The sequence below is a fragment of the Neoarius graeffei genome, chromosome 16 (genome assembly GCF_027579695.1).
Source record: "Neoarius graeffei isolate fNeoGra1 chromosome 16, fNeoGra1.pri, whole genome shotgun sequence".
Taxonomy (NCBI): Eukaryota; Metazoa; Chordata; class Actinopteri; order Siluriformes; family Ariidae; genus Neoarius; species Neoarius graeffei.
The window spans coordinates 12,827,294-12,853,190 of NC_083584.1; the positions used below are offsets into that span (position 1 = coordinate 12,827,294).

Sequence of the window (25,897 nt, forward strand, 5' to 3'; positions counted from 1 at the left end):
CAGTCAGCGGGAAAACACTGGGAGTGATGTCATTGGAGTGAAGTATCGGGAATTATTATACATACAGGACACTTTTTCGATGGAATAAAAACATGCACTCTATGCCCTTTTTGCGGGTTTCATTCATTTGGTTTGATAGCATGCAATATTGTTAGCATATCGCTTATCCTACGCGTATTACATCAATCTACCCAATGGAGAATGAGTGTTGAATATGGTTTACGATATTGCATGGTTGTCAAGACAACATGACGTCACACGTTGGCGCTGATGCAAATATTCACTAATGCCCCTTTTCCACCAAAGCAGTTCCAGGGCTGGTTCGGGGCCAGTGCTTAGTTTGGAACCGGGTTTTCTGTTTCCACTGACAACGAACTGGCTCTGGGGCCAGAAAAAACGGTTCCAGGCTAGCACCAACTCTCTGCTGGGCCAGAGGAAAGAACCACTTACGTCAGCGGGGGGGCGGAGTTGTTAAGACCAACAACAATAACAAGACCGCAAAAGATCGCCATTTTTAAGCGACGAGAAGCAGCAGCTGTACAAACGCGAAGTCATTCACTATGATTATTGTTGTTGTTGTTGCTGCTGCTGCTTCTTCCGTGTTGTTTTTGCTTCGATATTCGTGCCAAGGTTTATGCAAACGTAGTGACGTAACTGACGTATACAGCGACGTAACTGACGTGGCTTCCCTTAGCACCGCGAGCTATGAAAAAGCAAACTGGTTCTCAGCTGGCTCGCAAGTTGAACGAGTTGTGAACCAGCACTGGCCCTGAACCAGCCTTGGAACTGATTTGGTGGAAAAGGGGTACGAGAGATTTTTCTGCTGTGCATGCACAGAAGCATTTTTTTTGTTCGCCGGTGCCACCCGCAGTAAACTGTCGCAGTAAATTGAAAATGCCATAAGATACATATTACACGTAAACTTCTGCACTAGTGAGCGACTGTGACAATTTGTAAACAAACATGGCCACCAGGTTTGCTTTGTTAAATATGGAAGATCTTCATCTCATCTCATCTCATTATCTCTAGCCGCTTTATCCTTCTACAGGGTCGCAGGCAAGCTGGAGCCTATCCCAGCTGACTACGGGCGAAAGGCGGGGTACACCCTGGACAAGTCGCCAGGTCATCACAGGGCTGACACATAGACACAGACAACCATTCACACTCACATTCACACCTACGCTCAATTTAGAGTCACCAGTTAACCTAACCTGCATGTCTTTGGACTGTGGGGGAAACCGGAGCACCCGGAGGAAACCCACGCGGACACGGGGAGAACATGCAAACTCCGCACAGAAAGGCCCTCGCCGGCCACGGGGCTCGAACCCAGGACCTTCTTGCTGTGAGGCGACAGCGCTAACCACTACACCACCGTGCCGCCATGGAAGATTTTGTGTATAATAATAAAAATAATAATCGTAATAATAATAATGGCTTTTTTATGGTGTATCAGATATATTCCATTCAGCTACTCATCTTCGACTCATTCAATATCATGCTAGCTGAACGGAATATATCTGATAGACCACTCAATGCCAGCCAATATTATTTAAATATGTCGCTTAGACCCGTGATGGATTTTGTATGAAAAATGCAAGTTTTTCAACACGAGAAGACAAACTTCATATCTTCAAGCCAACATGTGATTTCCTTTTTATTATATCGACACATTCACAAACAAAAAGGACCCAAATTTATCAAAACAATTCATTGATTTCCTCACGAGTGACATATAAAGATTTATGTCACGGTTTTGGTTCTCCATGTCCCGGATGGAGCTCATATGAAAAATCCGAGTGGTGTATTTCCCAGTAAACTGCTCATGCCTCTATAATATCATGGAATATTGATAGTGGCTCTCTGACGCCTGCAAATTAGATACAATATCCTGGAATCTAGAGCGAGCAAGAGAGCACATCCTGATTGCTCTGTCTTGTTAAGTAGACCAAGCAGTGTTCTGTGTGGGTGGGCTTTACGTCTTCTCTCCCAAGCCGAGAGTCCATCAGTTCAGTGTATCCAAGAGTGCCATGGCAGAGTGCCCCAAAAAACCAAAATACAAAACTCACCTCACCTCAGACTACATGAAAGTGTCCCATTGCCCGATAGGGGTAAAAATAACGATGGTATTGCATGCTGTACTGTTTGTAACAGTGACTTTAGCATTGCCCAACGTGGGTTAAATGATTGTAAAAGACATGTTGAGGTGTTTAACAGTGTCATGTGCATATTATTTATACTAGCTGGCTCGCTGTCAAGGCTACATGATAAGGCCAAACTCCTTAAAGGTTTGCTTAAAGTTGCAATAGTAAATATATATTTATATATACAACCCCAATTCCAAAAAAGTTGAGACAAAGTACAAATTGTAAATAAAAACGGAATGCAATGATGTGGAAGTTTCAAAATTCCAGTATTTTATTCAGAATAGAACATAGATGACATATCAAATGTTTAAACTGAGAAAATGTATCATTTAAAGAGAAAAATGAGGTGACATATATGAGTTATAGAGTTATAGGTGACATATATGAGTTCTAGAGCAACATATGCTCCCATCCAGACGACGTCTCTTTCAGGGAAGACCTTGCATTTTCCAACATGACAATGCCAAACCACATACTGCATCAATTACAGCATCATGGCTGCGTAGAAGAAGGGTCCGGGTACTGAACTGGCCAGCCTGCAGTCCAGATCTTTCACCCATAGAAAACATTTGGCGCATCATAAAACGGAAGATACGACAAAAAAGACCTAAGACAGTTGAGCAACTAGAATCCTACATTAGACAAGAATGGGTTAACATTCCTATCCCTAAACTTGAGCAACTTGTCTCCTCAGTCCCCAGACGTTTACAGACTGTTGTAAAGAGAAAAGGGGATGTCTCACAGTGGGAAACATGGCCTTGTCCCAACTTTTTTGAGATGTGTTGTTGTCATGAAATTTAAAATCACCTCATTTTTCTCTTTAAATGATACATTTTCTCAGTTTAAACATTTGATATGTCATCTATGTTCTATTCTGAATAAAATGTGGAATTTTGAAACTTCCACATCATTGCATTCCGTTTTTATTTACAATTTGTACTTTGTCCCAACATTTTTGGAATCAGGGTTGTACAAATTAACTATTTAGAAACAGATTAATACCAATCCATCAATCCATCAATCAATCAATCATCTAATAATAAAATTTAAACAAGTCCTAAATTAATTACAATTTACTGTATAATTATAACAAAACAATACATTATTATAATACTCCATTTTACTAGAAAATATTTCCATACAAATTAATATTTACAAAGCATTAAAAGACTTTGACATAAATTTCAAGAAAACCTAAATAACATCAGGCAATATCTATATGAAACAAAAATAAGATCAATATAACAAGTCAGTAGTATAAGAAAGCCAATGTATCTGAAAGACAATGAGATGTGAGATATTAGTGTGAGCACTGAGGAATCGACTATAAGTTATTGAACTCTATCAGGATCGATTCATGTGTGATGTGAATGATGTGACCAATAAATACTGTTCAGACATGACTGTGAGAATGAAGTCAAAATGGCAAATTACATGAGAAAATAATCCTGTTTCAACAACTGTCCTAAACAGGAAGAAAGAAGAAATATATGAAAGAGAAAGATACACTTTATAAGAGAAAAAATGAAATAAAAGTAAAAGAGCCGTGCAAAAAACTATCAGAGACTGAACTGGAAAAGGGAAAAACAACAACAGTGAAGGGTAGCGCTATAAAGATATATGTAAGGGATGTGGGTAAAGTTTAGAAAATAAAGAGGAGGTAATGAAAGAGGGAAAAAGTCAGGAAATACTTTTCTTGGGGCAAATTAGATCGGATACGACGGTTTCGCACATAAACTGGACTTGCAACACCAATCACTTATACAGGAAGGGACACAGCAGGCTATACTTCCTTAGGAGGCTGCGGTCCTTTAACATCTGCAGGAAACTCCTGTGGATGTTCTATCAGTCTGTGGTTGCCAGTGTCCTGTTTTACACCGTGGTGTGCTGGGGGGGGGGGGGCAGCACATCCAAGAAGGACACATCCAGGCTGGACAAACTGATCAGGCGGGCCGGCTCTGTGGTCGGCATGAAGCTGGACTCTCTGGTGACGGTGGCAGAGAAGAGGTCTATGGACAAACTACTGAACATCATGGACGATGCCAGTCACCCTCTGCACACCATCATCAGCAACCAGAGGAGGCTGTTCAGTGACAGAATGCTCCTTCCCAAGTGCAGGACGAACAGACTTAAAAACTCCTTTATCCCTCACGCCATCAGACTGTACAACTCCTCTCTGGGTGGGGGGGTGGGGGTGGGGGTAACAGGAGGACAGAGGATGGGAAGGAGCAGTAGCCTAGCCTGACAAAAAGCAATACTGGACAATGTGCAATATAAAGTGCAATATCTCTCCTGCTGGACTTTTTTTTTCTTCCTCCCCCCTTCCTCTCTTCCCCATATCTTATTCTTTTTATATTTGTATATGTAAATACTTAATTTAATTTCATTTATCTAGAAGTTTTTTCTCTATTTTCTATTCTCTGTTTATCCTGTAATGATGCTGCTGGAATCTTAATTTCCCTGAGGGAACCCTCCCAAAGGGATCAGTAAAGTTCAATCTAATCTAATCTAATCTAATAAACCACACGACGGGTGTGGTAATATGGCGGCCAGATGGCTTTACTCATCTGTACAGGACAGAGATCAGTGATGTACTTCTATAATGCCTGTATTACTCCATACAGCCGCTAGGTGGCAATAATCACAGCTTAGATAGGTCGCGTCTCAAAACACACCAACACTTCTAAATTAGGCCGCCTCCATACCCTACATTGCCTACTAAAACCCAAACCGAATCGCCTCCGTTTGATATAAAGTGTTAAGATTTATTTTATTGTATTATTATTATTATAGTATATTATTGTGTACATAATATCATTATTGACTATTTACCCCATTTTTGTCATTTGGTGTTTGCCGGACCACAATGGAAACAAGTGTCATACACTTTCTTGTGTGATCCGTGTATCTTAATCTCATCTCCCATCTCATCATCTGTAGCCGCTTTATCCTGTTCTACAGAGTCGCAGGCAAGCTGGAGCCTATCCCAGCTGACTACGGGCGAAAGGCGGGGTACACCCTGGACAAGTCGCCAGGTCATCACAGGGCTGACACATAGACACAGACAACCATTCACACTCACATTCACACCTACGCTCAATTTAGAGTCACCAGTTAACCTAACCTGCATGTCTTTGGACTGTGGGGGAAACCGGAGCACCCGGAGGAAACCCACGCGGACACGGGGAGAACATGCAAACTCCACACAGAAAGGCCCTCGCCGGCCACGGGGCTCGAACCCGGACCTTCTTGCTGTGAGGCGACAGCGCTAACCACTACACCACCGTGCCGCCCCGTGTATCTTAATGTACATTATATTTATGTATTTTGTGCATTATTTTACGAAATAAAATCAAAGTGCTTTATCAAGTACAAAATTCATGACAGTTCAAACCACACACGGTGATTTAGCCAATAACTCAGTAAACAACACTATTAGGGGCTACATCAGTTGCAGTACAGTCCTGTTGTACCTTTATCCTCTATTCAGCCATGGTTTTCCCCATTACCTTCTGTAGACCTGGGCATTCACTTAGAAATTAAAAAGGAACCAAAAGAGGTGACAGTAGAAGCCATAGTGCAGAATTATTTAGAGTTACATTTTCCATGCCATACATTCATATTCACAGATGGATCAAAAGATCCAGAAAGAGAGAGTGTGCTGGTTCAGCAGTACACATTCCAGCAAATGATGTGAGCATTTTGAAAAGAATAGATGGCAACTTATCTGTTTACACTACAGAGTTAGTATAGGGTGACCAGACGTCCCGGTTTTACCGGGACAGTCCCGATTTGGGGTTGTGTCCCCCGAGTCCCGACAAAAGTCTGTCGGGACACGGATATGTCCCGGTTTTCACCACTCGCGACGTTTGCGACTGAGCAGTGTGGGAATCATTAGCGGAGAAATGTCTGCATTTACTATTTTGATGAATTGACAGGAATCGCAAACTTTCCTGGTTACTGCCCCCTGGCCCTGTGGCATGGGTGTTTATTTAGCCACATTATTCCAGACAACAGAACGGGTTGCCATGCAACAATAAAATAAACATTAACTGGTACGAATGTTCTTTGTCTAGCAGCTAGCAGCAGTAATGCCGCAGCAATTATGCCGAAAAGAAAATGTACCTTTTCCAAATATTTACAGGGCACCTACCCCTTCCTCTGAGAGGTGCAGAACAATGCGCACGAAGCCGACTGCACACACTGTAAGTGCTTTGTTCCTGTACTGAGTTGGGCAGCCTATGCTGCAAATGCTGTGCACTCCTGTGGGGGCTTTCCTCGGGCTGTCGCCCCTCTCCTCCTTTACTGCTGTTTTGTTTGAGTGTATATTTACAGAAGCCAACGCCACGAGAAGCCCTTCATATAATTTTTTTTTATTCACCTTGTTATCCCGAGATAACGACATAATTAATTCAGGATCTCGAGGAAACAACACAACTAATTCGAGATCTCGAGAAAATAAAACCGTTATTCCGTGATCTCGAGAAAACAAAATTATTTCATGATCTCAGCTGGATCACTGTATCTCCGTCGGTAGAGACGAAGCCGGGCCAGTCTTCTGCGGAGGTGCCGCGGACTAATTTTGAAATTATCCCTTATTAAAAGACTTAATGCAATCTCTCCCTGTGTCACCCCCTGATCAAAATATTGCCTTATTAGGTGATCGATTATTCCAGACATTCTAATGACCAAAGTTGCGTCTATACAGAATGAGAAATAGCCCCAAAGTCAGCATATCACAAGTCTCTTGGCGCACCTGAATGAACCATTTCTCAGCTGTTTACTCGAGATCATGAAATAATTGTTTTGTTTTCTCGAGATCTCGGAATAACGGTTTTGTTTTCTCGAGATCTCGAATTAGTTGTGTTGTTTTCTCGAGATCCCGAATTAATTATGTCGTTATCTCGGGATAACAAGGTGAATAAAAAAAAGGATTATATGAAGGGCCTCTCTCGGCTTCCGTAGTATATATTCTCAAATCACTTGTCTCTTTTTTTGTTTCTGTTTAACATACCATTCTGACAGTTTGGCCATATTGAGCAGCTTGTTGCACCTTCCATTAAAGTGTTCACTTTTGTACACATCTTGCTTTGTTCATTCAGTTGTGGGGAATGGTTAGTAAGGTTGATTCTGACCTAGGCTATGTTGAGGTCACATATCTACTTTTTAAGTTCATGCTATAGTGCATACAATTTTAGAGCTATAGCCTACATGTGCATATGCATTCTTCTTGGTGTTCTCACAAACAGGTGAAATAAATCAGTTTAAATGTGGCCTATGGACATAGCCTGGCCTATTCTCAGCCATTACAAAATCTGTTGTCTGACCATAATTTAACTGATCTGTATACCACTATGCTACTAGATAACAAAACGACTGTTTGTTTTATTTCATGTGAGATGTTGATAAATGTGAGCTTCAACAAAATGATAAGAGCACCTCTCTGAGTGTCACGTTTACATAAAAAAAGGTGTGCGAGTACGAGCATGGTCGCGCGCAAAAGTGTCCCGGTTTCAGACTAGGGAAATCTGGTCACCCTAAGTTAGTAGCGATCTGGTTGGCCCTGGAATGGATAAAAGAAAACAAAATTCACAATACTGCCATCATCTCAGATAGTTATTCAGCTCTACAAAGCATACAGTCAGGTAGATCATTCAGGGGCGACCTCATCAATGAAGTATCTCATCTCATCTCATCTCATTATCTCTAGCCGCTTTATCCTTCTACAGGGTCGCAGGCAAGCTGGAGCCTATCCCAGCTGACTACGGGCGAAAGGCGGGGTACACCCTGGACAAGTCGCCAGGTCATCACAGGGCTGACACATAGACACAGACAACCATTCACACTCACATTCACACCTACGCTCAATTTAGAGTCACCAGTTAACCTAACCTGCATGTCTTTGGACTGTGGGGGAAACCGGAGCACCCGGAGGAAACCCACGCGGACACGGGGAGAACATGCAAACTCCACACAGAAAGGCCCTCGCCGGCCCCGGGGCTCGAACCCAGGACCTTCTTGCTGTGAGGCGACAGCGCTAACCACTACACCACCGTGCCGCCCTCAATGAAGTATACAGTACATTATTCCATCTAGAAGCAGTAGGAATAGTAACTCATTTTCTTTGGGTACCGGCACATGCTGGTGTTGAGGGTAATGAGCAGGTGGACAAGTTAGCCAAACAAACACTCAAGCACAAAGAGGTAGATTTACGAATCCCTGTGAGTAAGGCAGAGGCTAAGGTCCTTATAAAGAATCATGCCAAATCAATCTAGCAGGAATATTGGGATGATGATGAAAAGGGCAGACATCTGTACAACATCCAAAAACAGGTGGACAAAGGAAGAATGGAAGGTAGACGTAGGAAAGATGAGCGCATGATAACCCGTTTAAGAATTGGTCACACAGGGGTTAACGGTACACTAAAAATAATGGGTAAACATCACACAGGAAACTATGATTACTGTAGCCAGCTGGAGACAGTTAAGCATGTTTTATTTCACTGCAAACAGTATGAGGAAGAAAGAAACAACCTTTGTCAGTCATTAAGCACAGTGAAACACAGCAGTTTTAATCTACCTGGCATCTTGGGTAAGGCATCTAGCCATGTATATCATTTTGTTCTCAGATTTCTCAAAGAAACTGGGCTAGCCCAGAGGTGTGTGTACGGAAGAGCGATAGTTCCACTAAGAAATACATACATACATATATATATATATATATATATATATATATATATATATATATATATATATATATATATATATATATTTTTTTTTTTTTTAATTTCTGAGAAGAAAACTCAGAATTTTCGAGATTAAAGTCAGAAATTTCAAGAAAAAAGTCAAAAATTTCAAGAAACAATCTCAAAACTTTTGAGAAAAAAAGTCAAAATTTGAGAAATGTCAATTTTTGAGAAAAAAAGTCGAAATTTTTGCGGAAAAAAAGGGGCTGCTCCCTCTCAGAGAGACACAGGCTCAGGCCCGCCAACAGGGGGGGACAAACGGGTGTGTTGTCCTGGGCCCAGGAATGGGGAGGGCCCAGAACTGGGCTCTCATGAAGTTGAGATTATTTTATTTCATTTCAAAATGTGTTGATTTGGGGGAGAAATGTGCTATATTTGCATTCAATAAATGATTTCTAGATCTTTTGCCTTTATTGTCTTTGAAAAAGGCGTCAAGAACCCCCTACCACCCCTACTGCAAAAATGGTTTGGGCTGACTCTTTTGATTAAGGGGAAAAAAACGACATCGTTCGATCATAGCACTTCGACAATCAGCGTGCGTGCCATTTGCCAACATGCACAAGTCAGGAGCACAGAAAAGAAAAGAAAAGAGAGGAAGAAACCAAGAGACTCAGGGGCTCACTGCATAAATATTTTAAAAAAGATTCAGATGATGCAGCAGGTACTAGCAAAGGCAGTGGGGCAGCTGAGCCAGGTAAGACACAGCCAACTTTTTCCAGCCCTGTAAAGTAACCCCAACCAAGGCACGCGTGGCACGCAATTCATGTTACAAACGAGGGGAGAGCAAGTCACACTGAACACCATATCAAACGCACAGGGCATTGAATCATTTCATAACCACAACGGCTTAATAACATTGTGTTTCATATATCTGATTGAAGCTAAGAATATTCACATTAGCCCGCAATCATATCCCGCCGTTTCTCGAGCGGTGTGTTCTTCTCTGCTTTTCACACTGGACAGTACGCACGCATGCACGCACAACAAAAGTCCGGTGCATTGCATTTCGCACCTGAATAGTTGCAGACTAAGGAAATGTTAAAACTGTAAAAATGTTGAAATGCTAAAATGAAATGGTTGTTGACCGGTTGAATGGTTTTTGAATACCTGTCATTTAAGGGTTGGAGTGAGTAGAGACTGGGATAAGAGAGGTGGGTGTGTGTGTGTGGGTTGGCCCGGGGGGGCCCATTCAGAGCATTTTGTCCCGGGCCCAGCCAAAGCTGTCAGCGGCCCTGCACAGGCTTGTAGCTTCATGGCAAGTCACACATTCAATCACATCACCAACCGACTTCCTGTACCCCGGTTGTCACAACTCTGAATTCCATGGCTCTGGTCTCAGCCATTCATGTCTACCGGCCGCGAGTGAGTGTCACTTCCGCATGGAAGCCCGCCTTCTACAGATTTCTGACTTTTTTTTTCTCGAAAATTTCGACTTTTTTCCTCGTACATTTTGACTTTAATCTCAAAAATTCTGAGTTTTTTTCTCAGAAGTTTCCAAATAAAATATAAAACCCTGGCCCTATTGCTCTGCCGTACAGGATATAAGGGTTTTTTTTTTTTAAATTTATCCAATATCTACCTGTTCCACACTCCAGCCCAGTTGGTGGCGGTAATGCTCTTTTAACTTGGTTGCCAACCGCCATAAAACCCTAAAGAAGAAGAACAACACTATTAGCAAGTGCACAGGCAATTTTCCGTTTAGGACAGAGCCAAATGTCACGTGACGTCCTGTGCGTCGGTGAAATAGTTCCGTGCAGCAAATATGCTCCTAGCACAAGTTTGAGTTGCTCTCAATATGTATATATATATTTTTTAAATCGTACATAAATTATTTAGATAGTTTAAATACCTCTGCTGCTGTATGTTCAAACTAAATCAATATTATTTAAATAGATGTGATAAATATGGCACGAAGATTGCGACCTCTGTTTTGGCGCTCGGATTGGATGTGTCCGGGTAAACAGGCAGGTGAGATACAAGTGCACAGGGTTCACAGCAGCAACAACCAGAATCTCCAACAGTCACAGCAAGCTTCACTCTATATCCATGTGAGTATCACATGATCTCTTTGTCTTTTATTTGTGTAGTGATGTCATTTCCTGTTGCTTGTTGCCCTGAAATTGATAGCATATTACTTATTGTTTGCACAACAACAATAAAATTGTAATTCCAGTGTATAAATAAAGAAGCAGACATATATAAGACCAGATTATACTTCAGCTTGGATAGAGTACATTTACAGCAGAGACATGTCCAGGTGTTTAGACCCAGGGTTTAATATTTTTTTGTTTTATTTCTTTTGCATTTTACCTAAAATCTGATTAGTTTCTTGGTGCAAAATGAATAAACACATAACAACCTGACTGTATCCCTGTCACATTTCTTCCATAGTACATCATAATTTGGTTAACATATCCTCAGAATAATAATAATAATAATAATAATAATAATAAAAAGAATTGAAAAGATTGAAATCAAGTTACAACCTGATTCCAAAAAAGTTGGGACAAAGTACAAATTGTAAATAAAAACGGAATGCGATGATGTGGAAGTTTCAAAATTCCATATTTTATTCAGAATAGAACATAGATGACATATCAAATGTTTAAACTGAGAAAATGTATCATTTAAAGAGAAAAATTAGGTGATTTTAAATTTCATGACAACAACACATCTCAAAAAAGTTGGGACAAGGCCATGTTTACCACTGTGAGACATCCCCTTTTCTCTTTACAACAGTCTGTAAACGTCTGGGGACTGAGGAGACAAGTTGCTCAAGTTTAGGGATAGGAATGTTAACCCATTCTTGTCTAATGTAGGATTCTAGTTGTTCAACTGTCTTAGGTCTTTTTTGTCGTATCTTCCGTTTTATGATGCGCCAAATGTTTTCTATGGGTGAAAGATCTGGACTGCAGGCTGGCCAGTTCAGTACCCGGACCCTTCTTCTACACAGCCATGATGCTGTAATTGATGCAGTGTGTGGTTTGGCATTGTCATGTTGGAAAATGCAAGGTCTTCCCTGAAAGAGACGTCGTCTGGATGGGAGCATATGTTGCTCTAGAACCTGGATATACCTTTCAGCATTGATGGTGTCTTTCCAGATGTGTAAGCTGCCCATGCCACACGCACTAATGCAACCCCATACCATCAGAGATGCAGGCTTCTGAACTGAGCGCTGATAACAACTTGGGTCGTCCTTCTCCTCTTTAGTCCGAATGACACGGCGTCCCTGATTTCCATAAAGAACTTCAAATTTTGATTCGTCTGACCACAGAACAGTTTTCCACTTTGCCACAGTCCATTTTAAATGAGCCTTGGCCCAGAGAAGACGTCTGCGCTTCTGGATCATGTTTAGATACGGCTTCTTCTTTGAACTATAGAGTTTTAGCTGGCAACGGCAGATGGCACGGTGAATTGTGTTCACAGATAATGTTCTCTGGAAATATTCCTGAGCCCATTTTGTGATTTCCAATACAGAAGCATGCCTGTATGTGGTGCAGTGCCGTCTAAGGGCCCGAAGATCATGGGCACCCAGTATGGTTTTCCGGCCTTGACCCTTACGCACAGAGATTCTTCCAGATTCTCTGAATCTTTTGATGATATTATGCACTGTAGATGATGATATGTTCAAACTCTTTGCAATTTTACACTGTCGAACTCCTTTCTGATATTGCGCCACTTTTTGTCGGTGCAGAATTAGGGGGATTGGTGACCCGCTTCCCATCTTTACTTCTGAGAGCCGCTGCCACTCCAAGATGCTCTTTTTATACCCAGTCATGTTAATGACCTATTGCCAATTGACCTAATGAGTTGCAATTTGGTCCTCCAGCTGTTCCTTTTTTGTACCTTTAACTTTTCCAGCCTCTTATTGCCCCGTCCCAACTTTTTTGAGATGTGTTGCTGTCATGAAATTTCAAATGAGCCAATATTTGGCATGAAATTTCAAAATGTCTCACTTTCGACATTTGATATGTTGTCTATGTTCTATTGTGAATACAATATCGGTTTTTGAGATTTGTAAATTATTGCATTCCACTTTTATTTACAATTTGTACTTTGTCCCAACTTTTTTGGAATCGGGGTTGTAGAAATGATCGACTTGATACCATAGTGTTGTTGAATTCTGTCATCTGATTGGTCAGAAGGTGTTGATGTATTTTCTATAACAGCAGCTCAGACAAGTTGAGCTACAAATCAAATCGCAGGTTTATATCAATGCACTCGATCTATGTTTTGTTCTGACGCACACTCCAAATAAAAGTTTTCTTGAAGGAAACCTTATTTAACAGGTATGGAAGGAGTCTCCAGTGTCCGAGCTTTGTAACAGTCAGGAATTAACTTGTCTCATGGACGTTCCGAAGTGTTGAATGTAACAATAAATGGATAAAAAGTACAAGGTGTCCTTCTGTGATTTGATAAGAAGAAGAAGTAGTCTTTATTGGTCACAATGTACACTGAAGCACAGTGAAATTCCTCCTCTGCATTTAACCCATCTGATGCAGTGAACACACAAGTGTGCAATGAACAAACACGCAAACCCAGAGCAGTGGGCAGCTATGCTACAGCACCTGGGGAGCAGTTGGGGGTCAGGTGCCTTGCTCAAGGGCACTTCAGCCATGATACAGAGGGACAGGAAAGCGCTAATTCACTCAACTCCACTTACATTGTTCCTGCTTGTCCTGGGAATTGAACCGACAACCCTTTGGGCCCAAGGCTGCTTCTCTAACCTTCAGACCATGCCTGCTCCTATGCTATTTTTTAAAAAATGTCATTGTCAGATTTCTGTGGTGTAAGAGGAATAATACGCTGCTGTTATAGGAAAATGATCCTTGTTGGTGGTAACAGCAACTCTACTTCACTACACCACTCTGTTGTTGATTATTTTTTTTCCTGTAGCAGCATGTCATGAAGTTTATTCCTTATACAAGTTTCTTTGAAAATAACAAAGGGATTTGACATCATCTCTGGTTTACATTATGATTGTGTTGTATGTCTCTCTGTTTTCTGCCATGGTTGTAAAGTGGCCGTACTGCTTAAAGCGATGTTCTTACTGCAACTTTAACAAGTACATCTCTCGCTCGGTGGATGATGAGGCAATGACAGAGTGCCTTCAGCAGGAGACTCAGGCACTGCTGGAGCTCGGACATATTTCTCAGTAAGTGCTTTCACATACATCTACACTGTAAGGATTTATAATCCCTCGATCCGTCACCCAGAAGAGGACGGATTCCCTTTCAAGTTTGGTTTGAGTCATTACACTACAGGCGTTTAGCAGATGCTCTTATCCAGAGCGACATACAACAAACCCAGAGTAGTGTGGAGAGCAGTTGGGGGTTAGGTGCCTTGCTCGAGGGCGCTTCAGCCATTCTTGCTGGTCCAGGGAATCAAACCAGTGACCTTTTGGTCCCAAAGCTGCTTCTTTAACCTTTAGGCCACTTCCCCAGCCTCAGGGAGTTGTTCCTCTTATGTCCTTCCTCAAACATCCTGTTGAAATGAGAGTTACTGAACACTGCTTGTTGTAAAGTTTGATTATCAGAAGTGTGCGTGTTCTACGTTAGGATCAACTCGGTGTTTTTCGGCGGAGGAACCCCCAGCTTGGCCCGAGCCTCCACCGTAGCCGCCATCCTCGAGACCGTCTCTGCACATGCACGGCTCTGTGAACACGCCGAGGTCACACTTGAGGTGAATCCTGCGCCTGCAGGAAGAACCGCCCTCCGAGACTTCGTGTCTGCCGGAGTCAATCGCTTTTCTGTTGGGGTGCAGGTAACACACACAAACAAATATGCTCCCAAATTCATCTACAGAAAACATCCATCTCTTTCTTTATCGAATAACAAGTCGCTCAACATGGCAGCTACACAAACGTTGTTCTACAGCACAAAAATTCACATCAACTCTTTGAGAACAAATCTCCTTTTGTCAGAGCTGAAAGTTCTAAAGATGTTATGCTCTTTGTAGTTCTTATTAATTCTTCTACATCATCTTTTGAACCACCTCTAAAGACACAGAGGTTTTAAAGCCAAACCCTTAGAAATGTTAAAGCTTTGATGAAACTGGAGTTCTAAACATCTCATCTCATTATCTATAGCCGCTTTATCCTGTTCTACAGGGTCGCAGGCAAGCTGGAGCCTATCCCAGCTGACTACGGGCGAAAGGCGGGGTACACCCTGGACAAGTCGCCAGGTCATCACAGGGCTGACACATAGACACAGACAACCATTCACACTCACATTCACACCTACGGTCAATTTAGAGTCACCAGTTAACCTAACCTGCATGTCTTTGGACTGTGGGGGAAACCGGAGCACCCGGAGGAAACCCACGCGGACACGGGGAGAACATGCAAACTCCACACAGAAAGGCCCTCGCCGGCCCTGGGGCTCGAACCCAGGACCTTCTTGCTGTGAGGCGACAGCGCTAACCACTACACCACCGTGCCGCCTAGTTCTAAACATATTCTACATATTTTAAGGTTCTAGAAGTTCTAAAGACACTAAAGTTAAAAAAAAAAAATTCTTAAGGCTCTAAAGATGTTCGGCTTTTTTGAGATTCTAAAGGCATCAGAAAGTGTTTCTCAAGACTCTAAGGTTTTAAAGAGGTTCTAGAGATACTCCAGTTCTAAAGGCAGGAACACTCCTAGAAAATTAAGGTTCTTAAAAGATTTCAAAGACAGGAAGATCGTAAAGTCGTCCGAAAGACACGGAGGTTCTAAAGACAAAGGATTTAGAACATTAAGGTTGTAAACCAGAGTTCTAAAGAGATTCCAAACATGTACAGTAAAGGTTCTAGGAGTTCTAAAAATACCAACGTTCTATAAATGTTCTAAAGACATGAGGTTTCTAAAGACTCTAATGCTGTAAATATATTCTAAAGACACTGAAGAGGTTCCAAAGTTGCTAAGGGTTCAGAGGTTCTAAAGCCAGTCTGAATACACTATGGTTCTAAAAAGTGTCTAGTTCTTAAGAGGATTCTAAAGACTTTAAGGTTCTAAAGACAGTAATGCTCTTAGAACATTACCATTCTGAAAAGGTTCTAAAGGGATTCTAAAGATGTTGTGAAGGTGATAAGGTTTGAGAGGTTCTAAAGATGCTAAAGGTCTTTGGACAGTAAAGCTCTTCGAACATTACCATTCTAAAGATGTTCTCAAGATGTTGTAAAGTTGCTCAGGTTTTAGAAGTTCTAAAGACACTATAGTTCTACAATTCTAAACATGTTAAGGTTTTAGAGGTTCTAAAGGTACTAAAGTTCTAAAGACAGCAAAGCTCTTAGAATACTACCATTCGAAAGATGTTCTAAAGACACTAGCATTCTAAACATGGTGTGACAGTTCTAAAGATACTAAAGTTCTTAGGAAAGTAAAACTCTTGGAACATTGCCATTCTAAAGAGGTTCTAAAGATCTTGTAAAGTTGCTAAGGGTTCAGAGGTTCTAAAGCCAGTCTAAATACACTATGGTTCTAAAATGTTTCTAGTTCTAAAGAGGATTCTAAAGACTTTAAGGTTCTAGAGGTTCTAAAAACAGTAACGCTCTTAGAACATTACCATTCTAAAGAGGTTCTAAAGATGTTTTGAAGGTGCTAAGGTTCTAGAGGTTCTAAAGGTACTAAAGGTCTTAGGATGGTAAAGCTCTTCGAACATCACCATTCTAAAGATGTTGTAAAGTTGCTCAGGTTTAGAGGTTCTAAAGAGACTGTGGTCCTAAACATGGTGTGAAGGTGCTAAGGTTCTAAAGATACTAAAGTTCTCAGGAAAGTAAAACTCTTGGAACATTACCGTTCTCAAGATGTTGTAAAGTTGGTCAGGTTTTAGAGGTTCTAAAGCCAGTCTAAAGACACTATGGTTCTAAACAGTTCTAAAGACATGAAGGTTTTAGACATTCTAAAGATACTAAAGTTCTAAAGACAGTAAAGCTGTTAGAACATAATCATTCTAAAGATGTTGTAAAGTTGATAAGAATTTAGAATTTCTAAAGCATGAGGTTTTAAAGATATTCTAAAGGAGTTAAGGTTCTAGAGATTTTTAACATAGTACATTTTGGTAAATCTCTTAGAACATTAAGGTTCTAAATATGTTCTTTAGACTCTAAAGGGTTTTTAAAGCTTTTCTAAAAATACTTAGGCTCTAAAACCATAGTGCTTTCAGAACACATTTAGAACCTCTTTAGTGTCTTTGAATCTTAATTTTAAACACCAATCTGAAGACACTGGGGTTCCATTGTCTTACATTTGCCTTTATTCTCTGCACTGGTACAGAGTTCCTCCTGCTGGATTTTGTTTTCATGATCATGACCTCCTCCTGGTTTTTGTGGTCTGCCCTGTGTTTCTCCACAGTCTCTGAATGAGGCCAGTCTGAAGGTTCTCGGGAGGGACCACGACCCACAGCAGGCTCTGCAGACGCTGGCGGAGGCTCGGACCCTCTGCCCCGGACGCGTGTCGGTCGATGTCATGTTCGGAATTCCAGGTCAGAGTGCGGCATCGTGGGAGAGCGAGCTGGAGGAGGTTCTGCGTGTGTGTGATGATCACGTGTCTCTGTACCAGCTGACGCTGGAGAGAGGAACTCACCTGTACAAGCAGGTACAGCAGGGAGAACTCAGCATGCCTGCTGATGATGTCACTGCCTCCATGTACAAATCCGCTCGGATGGTTCTGGAACAGGCTGGGTTCCTGCAGTACGAGGTATCCAACTTCGCCAAACATGTGAGTTCATCAAAGTCACATTGTTAAATGGAGTTTATGATGACACCCGAGGCTAGTGGTGTGTGTGTGTGTGTGTGTGTGTGTGTGTGTGTGTGTGTGTGTGTGTGTGTGTGTTAAGAATGCTGTAAGCGCACACAACCTGGGCTACTGGAGAGCGCAGCCGTATGTAGGAGTCGGACCCGGTAAGTTTTCAATTTCTAAGCTTTATTGCAGACACAGGTCCATATAACACATCATACAGTATAAATAATATAAAATGAAAGTACAAAAATACAAAAAAAGGTGCAAATTACAAGATATACCGGCTATTGCACCAATGCCACCTTAACCTAGAAGTGAATCTATAGCAGCTTTTCAACGGGCTGACTAGGGCTTCAATTATGTGGTTCTCTGACTTGTCCAAGTGACACATAAAACTAAACATCAGCTGTCTTAAGAGTGCCTCACAAGTAGGCACTCTATTGGACACAAACAACTGACTAGCACTATGCCACCTAGGGACACAACGCAGCAACCTCATTGCATCATTGTATGCTACCTTGAGCCTCTGCATCGTCTTTTTCTTATAGTTAGACCACAATTGGGCAGGATATAACGGTGTGATATAAGTTCTGAACAGGGAACACTTCGCAGAATCAGAACACATATATCCCTTTTCCACCAAATCAGTTCCAGGGCTGGTTCGGGGCCAGTGCTGGTGCTGGTTCACAACTCGTTCAACTTGCGAGCCAGCTGAGAACCAGTTTGCTTTTCCATAGCTTGTGGTGCTAAGGGGAGCCACATCAGTTACGTCGCTGTATACGTCAGTTACGTCGCTGTGTTTGCATAAACCTTGGCGCGAATGTCGAAGCAACAACAACATGGAGAAGAAGAAGCAGCAACAACAACAATGGATGACTTTGCATTTGTACAGCTGCTGCTTCTTGTCACTTAAAAATGGCGACCTTTCGTAAGCGGTTCTTTCCTCTGGCCCAGCAAAGAGCTGGTGCTGGCCTGGAACCAGTTTTTCTGGCCCCAGAGCCAGTTCTTTGTCAGTGGAAACAGAAAACCCGGTTCCAAACTAAGCACTGGCCCCGAACCAGCCCTGGAACTGATTTGGTGGAAAAGGGGCAGATAGAAAACTTCCTAATAAGCATGTTAGCTTGAGAATAAATTTTACAACGCTGTCGATATAGGTCTTTGTCGTCTGTCCAATCATCAGATATGACATGTCGTAGGTATTTAATTTCCTCACACACAGCAAGGGGACTGTCTGCCAAATAAAAGGTGGGAAAAGTTAATTTCCTATCCCCGGCCAGTGTTTCCCACAGGCCAGGTAGCAATCTGTGGTGCTCTACTGTGCCGATGAGGGACTCGTGCGCGGTGGTGTCGTGGCGGTCGGTGGAGTCGGTCATTGGGGTGTATGCAAAGTGTTTACAGTGGGCGGTGTTCAAACACACAGTATTTTTCTTCAGCGTCACCTGCTGGGACTATTTTAAAGCTACAAGAAGCATTTGAGATTATTCAGTTCAATCTAAATTCTTTTAAGTTCTTTAAGAGAAGACAGCTAAAACAATTTTTCCCAGAACCCTGCCTGGTTTCATTCCTCGACCCAACTTTACATTACAGGGCAGGCCATTAGTTTGCTGGGCTTGATGTTGGTGGAAAACCTGTCTTTTAAATTTATGAAAATTACTCACCAAATTGAAGTTTTTTACCTCCGTTTTTTGCCTTTTTGGTGTCAATCTTTCAATCATTCTTTAGTTGACATTCAAGGAATAAATTGCAAAAAATAAGCTGGAGGTTTTTATTTTAAATACTGAACTCAACACTTACCTCAACCAATACTAAAATGAAATAAATAGTATAATGTAACAAAATAATAATAATAATAATAATAATAATAATAATAATAATAATAATAATAATTAAAAATATCATAATTAGATGTAAGAAACCACTTAAGGTAACACCAAGGCAACTAATAATGAAAAAGCATTACCCTAATTGGTGCAAAGCCTGCATGCCCTATCAGAACATTAAATTCTGCGTGGCTTCCTGAAAAAACCTCAAGTGCCCGATCGTAAGGGAAGTCATTGGGTTCGGGACCATTATGGAGATTCGTAAACAGGCTGCCAGGTGTTCCCCTTGGAGCCTATTCCTGAGGTCTGTTTTAATCTATAGATAAAAAAAGTACATTTTCTTCATCATCAAAGCACTAAAAATTTCCATTACATCAAAAAAATATACAAAGGAATACTGAATTTCTCTGTGCTTGCCCTATTCATAGCTGAGAAATCCCGCTCGCAATTCAGAAAAAACTTTTCAATACTCATCTGGGTTAAAGCAGCAAACATTGAGAGTCAATGAAATTATAATAGTCAAATAAATACGAAGTTATTATTAGCCTATGGACATCCTACAGTAGCCTGTCTCAACTACCGCATTGTTTCTTAAAATATTCAGATTTTATGCTTCAGATAGCATCAACTAGGCATCCCCGCGAGTATAACAACATTTTATTTAGGCTAGTGGGAAATCCTTATTTATTGTGAATGTCAAACCATTATTAATAACTTGCATGAATGCTGAAGCGGGATAAACGGGATAATGCAATAAGGCTGGTGTCACGGTCTGAATTTACCACCAGTCTAGACTTCCCGGAAGTTGACCGGGGGAAAAAAAAATCGGTCTGCGCATGATAAATTTATACCAGCGCATGATTAGACCGTGACACCGGGTACATGCGCAACGGCAGACCTGTGTACACGCCTCTCCGTCGCTCTCTCTCTGTCCCTGTGTGTGTGTGCGCACGCGCGAACGAGAAGAAAGAGCACTATGAATGAACGGAACGATACACAACAGAATTTTTTTTTTTCAAAATCGCGAGTCTGATTGTGTGGCGATAGGAATCCATTGTGTGGCACTGCGCAACACAATGGTCTATGTATGGGAAACCCTGCCGGCGCTTCTAACTATCATTATGCGGCTTTTCTTAGCGTTATACTTTGTCATGATCAAGCCCATACTGAGAACACACCTTCAACATCTGCTGCAGCCCAGCACTATATGGACAAAGCAGGACCAAGTCATCTGCATACATAAAGCCTCGGTCACAACCGGCCGTACGTGCTCCTGCGGCCGGTCTACGTGCAAAAAACGCAAGAAATGCACGGAGGGCGCGCATGTGACGTGCTGATTTTCGAGCCGTAGACTGGCCGCAGACTGGCTGCAGAGGTTCTTTGTCATGTCAAACAAACTCTACGGGCACTTACGTTTTTTTCAGGTTGCAAGACAAACTTACAGCCAACGTGCGTCTTTCTCCACGAACAAAAAAAAACCGCAGCGATTTGGGAAACACCAAAAATCGCACAGCCAAAAAATCGTACATCCGGTTGTGACCTAGGCTTAAGATGACTAACAGTAATGTTGCCCACAAGGCAACCAGGTTTTAACCTATTTAACTGATTTGATAATTCGTCCATATAGACATTTAAATAAAATAGGAGACAAAATTCCTCCTTGCCGCACACCATTACTGACACAAAATGGAGCAGATACCACATTGTCCCATTTAATCTGAAATATTTGATGGACATACCAAAACACTAAAATTCTCACTAAGAATTTAGGGACACCTCTATCTAGCAATTTTATAAATAAATTTTTCATGATCAATTCTATCAAATGCCTTTGATGCATCAATGAAACATAAAAATACAGATGAGTTCAGGCTTGTGTACTTAAATACAATCTCTTTAAAGGAACAGTCCACCGTACTTCCATAATGAAATATGCTCTTATCTGAATTGAGACGAGCTGCTCCGTACCTGTCCGAGCTTTGCGCGATCTCCCAGTCAGTCAGACGCAGTCAGACGCGCTGTCACTCCTGTTAGCAATGTAGCTAGGCTCAGTATGGCCAATGGTATTTTTTGGGGCTGTAGTTAGATGCGACCAAACTCTTCTGCGTTTTTCCTGTTTACATAGGTTTATATGACCAGTGATATGAAACAAGTTCAGTTACACAAATTGAAACGTAGCGATTTTCTATGCTATGGAAAGTCCGCACTATAATGACAGGCGTACTAACACCTTCTGCGCGCTTCGGCAGCGCATTGATACAGAGCTCAGATATCAATGTGCTGTCGAAGCGTGCAGAAGGTGTTAGTACGCCTGTCATTATAGTGCGCACTTTCCATAGCATAGAAAATCGCCACGTTTCAATTTGTGTAACTGAACTTTGTTTCATATCACTGGTCATATAAACCTATGTAAACAGGAAAAACGCGGAAGAGTTTGGTCGCATCTAACTACAGCCCCAAAAAATACCATTGGCCATGCTGAGCCTAGCTACATTGCTAACAGGAGTGACAGCGCGTCTGACTGCGTCTGACTGACTGGGAGGTCGCGCAAAGCTCGGAGAGGTACGGAGCAGCTCGTCTCAATTCAGATAAGAGCATATTTCATTATGGAAGTACGGTGGACTGTTCCTTTAAGAGCACAGATTCACAGGTCAGTTCCATGTTTTCTTTTAAAGCCAGACTGGTTGTCAGAAGTAAGAACATACATTTCTAGCTTTAACAGTATTCTCTCCAGTACTTTAGACAAGATGCTGGCGAATGCAATAGGTCGATAATTGTCAATGCTATTAAGCTTACCCACCTTGTCTTTAAGCACAGGCATTAGTATTACAGACATAATGGAGTTGGGCAGGACCCCATGAACCAGACACCTAGTAAAGCACATGGAAAGCAAAGGGCAGAGCTTATAGCTGGCATATTTTAAATGTTCTGCAGTGACGCAGTCCATACCACAGGCTTTGTTGTTATCCAACATGTTAATGGCATCACAGGTATCTGCTGCCCTAACTATCATATCTGCAAAGAGACCAGTATGTTCATGATATGATTAATTATAACAGAATTACTTTTAACACAATTAAAAAGGTTACAATAGTGCTCGCGCCAAAGCTCAGCTATTTTTTCCGGACTACTAACACCTTCAATGTCAGACGGTAGGGGAGTTTTATTGTTATTCATGGCTTTGACCTCTTTCCAGAAGTCAGTAAGGTTGTTATTCTGTAACTTTCAATCATTTTTGAGTGACTCTTAAACACACAGTGACATTTCCCTTTATTCACTGACTGATCGTAAACTGTAAATTGCCCTGTTAATAAATTGTCTAATAAAGCTGAGCCGTTAAAGATGACGGGTTTTCCTCCAGAGGTCCATCAGCGACTCTCCAGCTTCCTGTAGCCTCGGGTATATCATCAGATTTGAGCTTCAACCTTCATCAGTTTGTTTTTAGGTTTAAAGTGAGGAGCAGATCAGGATTTATAAAACTCTGAAACTGATAATATTCTTTTACACACAAACCGAAAAATAGGAACAAACTGTTTTTTTTTGTATTCAGATCAACTTTTCCCAGTGAGGGACTGTCCTGCTGGGGTTTCAGAAGTGAGAGAGACAGAACGAGTGAATGAAATTCTTAGTAAAAAAAAGACAGAGAGGAACAAAGACAGAAAAACAAGGAAAGACAGTAACAAAGATGGGCAGAGAAAGACAAAAAAGAAGGAAGGAAAGACAGGACAGGCAGAAGTAAAGACAGTAACAAAGATGGGCAGAAAGAAAGAAAGAAAGAAAGAAAGAAAGAAAGAAAGAAAGAAAGAAAGGCAGAAGGAAAGACAATAACAAAGATGGGTAGAAAGAAACAAAAAGATGGGAAGAAAAAGAGAGAAAAAGAAAGAAATAAAGAAAGGCAGAAGGAAAGACAGTAACAAAGATGGGCAGAAAAAGACGAAAAAAGAAGGAAGGAAAGACAGGACAGGCAGAAGTAAAGACAGTAACAAAGATGGGCAGAAAGAAAGAAAGACGGGCAGAATCAAAGACAGAAACAAAGACAAAAAAGAAAGGACAGACAGGCAGAAGGAAAGACGGTAACAATGATGGGTGGAAAGAAACAAAGAAAGATGGGAAGAAAGAAAAAGGAAAGACAGTAACAAAGGTGGGCAGAAAGAAAGACAGGCAGAATGAATAACGGAAACAAAGATAGGAGATAGTAAGAAAGAAGGAAAGAAAATGGTCAGAATGACAGACAGGAAGGCATCAGTGAAAAGAGGGAGAGAGAAGCAGACAGGCATTCAGGATAGGAAGATGGGCGGAAAGAAAGACAAGGATAATCAGAGAGACAGACAGATAGAGAGAGAAAGAGATTTTTTACTGAACTTGAGTGATGACTTCTGATGGCAATACTTTTGACCAATCAGATATCTGTATTATTTCTAGTTCCATTTGTATGTCCCTGTTCGGTGCACTCAGTACCTGACAAGAAGAGGAACCGGACATATCGACAAAATGTGGATCATGGATTTGGTGCTGTACTGTTCAGTACTGGTGGAAAAGCAGCTAATGGGAGGATAATTGGTTCTGTTCTTTGGGTGAAACTTTTGACCTCACTTCCTCCTTAAACTCACCCTGAGGTTGATTATGAGCCAGTCATGAGGATCTGTAAAATCAGTGTTTAGTTAATGCTCGCTGACGGCTCTATACTGAGCTGCTCTCTGACTGCTCTGTATGCTGAGCTGCTCTGTGACGAGCTGCTCTCTGACTGCTCTGTATGCTGAGCTGCTGTCTGACTGCTCTGTATGCTGAGCTGCTCTGTGACGAGCTGCTCTCTGACCGCTCTGTATGCTGAGCTGCTCTGTGACGAGCTGCTCTCTGACTGCTCTGTATGCTGAGCTGCTCTCTGACTGCTCTGTATGCTGAGCTGCTGTCTGGCTGCTCTGTCTGCTGAACTGCTCTGTGACGAGCTGCTCTCTGACTGCTCTGTATGCTGAGCTGCTCTCTGACTGCTCTGTATGCTGAGCTGCTCTCTGACTGCTCTGTATGCTGAGCTGCTCTGTATGCTGAGCTGCTCTGTGACGAGCTGCTCTCTGACTGCTCTGTTCTGAGCTGCTGTCTGACTGCTCTATGCTGACTGCTCTCTGCTGAGCTGCTCTATGAGGAGCTGCCCTCTGAAGGCTCTGTGACGAGCTGCTCTCTGCTGAGCTGTCCTCTAACGGCTCTGTGACAAGCTGCTCTCCTGCAATGTGGGAGGAGCCTGTAGGTGGGAATATGGCTGCAACTAAACTGGGAGGAAACACTGGAGTTTAGTTTGGAGTTGATGTAATGATTTGTGTTTGTCAGGAGCTCATGGCCGATTTGTTCCTCGAGCGCTGGGCGCGGTTCAGCGGGAGGCGCGCACTCAGACGTTAGAGCCGGATGTTTGGATGAGAGAAGTTCGGCAGCACGGACACGCGACACGCAGACGCATACAGCTCAGCCAGCTCGGCCTGTGAGCTCCATTCATTCATTAATAACTCAGGTGCACACTGACACTACACGTGTACGAGATGAACCTGGTGTTGTGTTGTAGGTTGGAAGAGGTGTTGGTCATGGGGCTCCGAATGACTGAAGGAATTTCCCACCAGGTACGACGACATATTTCTCTTCTCATTTTAATCTGAAATTACATTCTACAAAATAAAAAAACAGCCTTAAATTATAAAGTGCTTTAAATGTACATGGTCATGGATTTGTTTTTAAAAAAATTTTCTTTTAAATCTGGTAAATTCGTTTTTTTTCTCCCCCTATTTTTTAAAATTATTTTTACATTTTTCTGTAAATCTGTTTATAATAAATTGTCATCATGTCTCACACACTGGATAATACCCAATCGTTGACACTGGCCAACCAAGAACACACACAGACACAGCAGTATGAGAGAAAAAATATTCAACAACAAAAAAGGTAGAATTAATAAAACTTGTGTCAACCAACAACACCAAAGCCTGGCCATTTTACATTTTTCATTTCAAAGAGGGATTTTGTGGATCATAACTGCAAGATTTATCCTAAACTACATCTAAAATGGCATTTATGATGCATAGATGCAAGTGGGATTTTAACATTTGTGTGAGTTTGCATACCCCTCCTTCATGGTGTCCCTCAGGGTTCTGTCTTGGGACCCTTATTATTTGTAATATACATCCTTCCTCTTGGCCACATAATACAGCATTATGGGCTTAACTTTCACTGTTATGCAGATGACACCCAAATTTATATTCAAACCAAACCCTCTTACCCACTCCCTCCGTCCAATCTCGTCAACTGTCTAAATGCAGTTAACAACTGGATGGTGCAGAACTTTCTTAAATTAAATCAAGACAAAACAGAAGCCATCCTCATTTCCACCCCTTCTATCTTGAAAAAACTGGAGCACTCACTGCTATCTATTCCTGGTTATTTCACTTCCACTACTGTTGAAGTAAGAAATTTGGGTGTTATTCTGGACTCT

The 25,897-nt window shown here is 41.7% G+C and overlaps 1 protein-coding gene across 2 annotated transcripts in view; it reads left to right on the forward strand.

Annotated features, from left to right (window-relative positions):
* Positions 1-25,897, forward strand: part of rsad1 (radical S-adenosyl methionine domain containing 1) — a 68,834-nt gene that overhangs the window by 30,583 nt on the left and 12,354 nt on the right. Inside the window, exons 1-8 of one of the 2 annotated variants that reach the window (XM_060942509.1) lie at positions 10,632-10,686; positions 10,783-10,937; positions 13,911-14,044; positions 14,448-14,652; positions 17,219-17,584; positions 17,703-17,766; positions 24,748-24,895; positions 24,977-25,031. In XM_060942509.1, the coding sequence (XP_060798492.1) occupies positions 10,794-10,937; positions 13,911-14,044; positions 14,448-14,652; positions 17,219-17,584; positions 17,703-17,766; positions 24,748-24,895; positions 24,977-25,031 (1,116 nt within the window). In that variant the 5' untranslated portion in view covers positions 10,632-10,686; positions 10,783-10,793. Of the gene's footprint in view, positions 1-10,631; positions 10,687-10,782; positions 10,938-13,910; positions 14,045-14,447; positions 14,653-17,218; positions 17,585-17,702; positions 17,767-24,747; positions 24,896-24,976; positions 25,032-25,897 lie in introns of those variants that run through there. The other variant, XM_060942510.1, reaches the window with a different exon arrangement.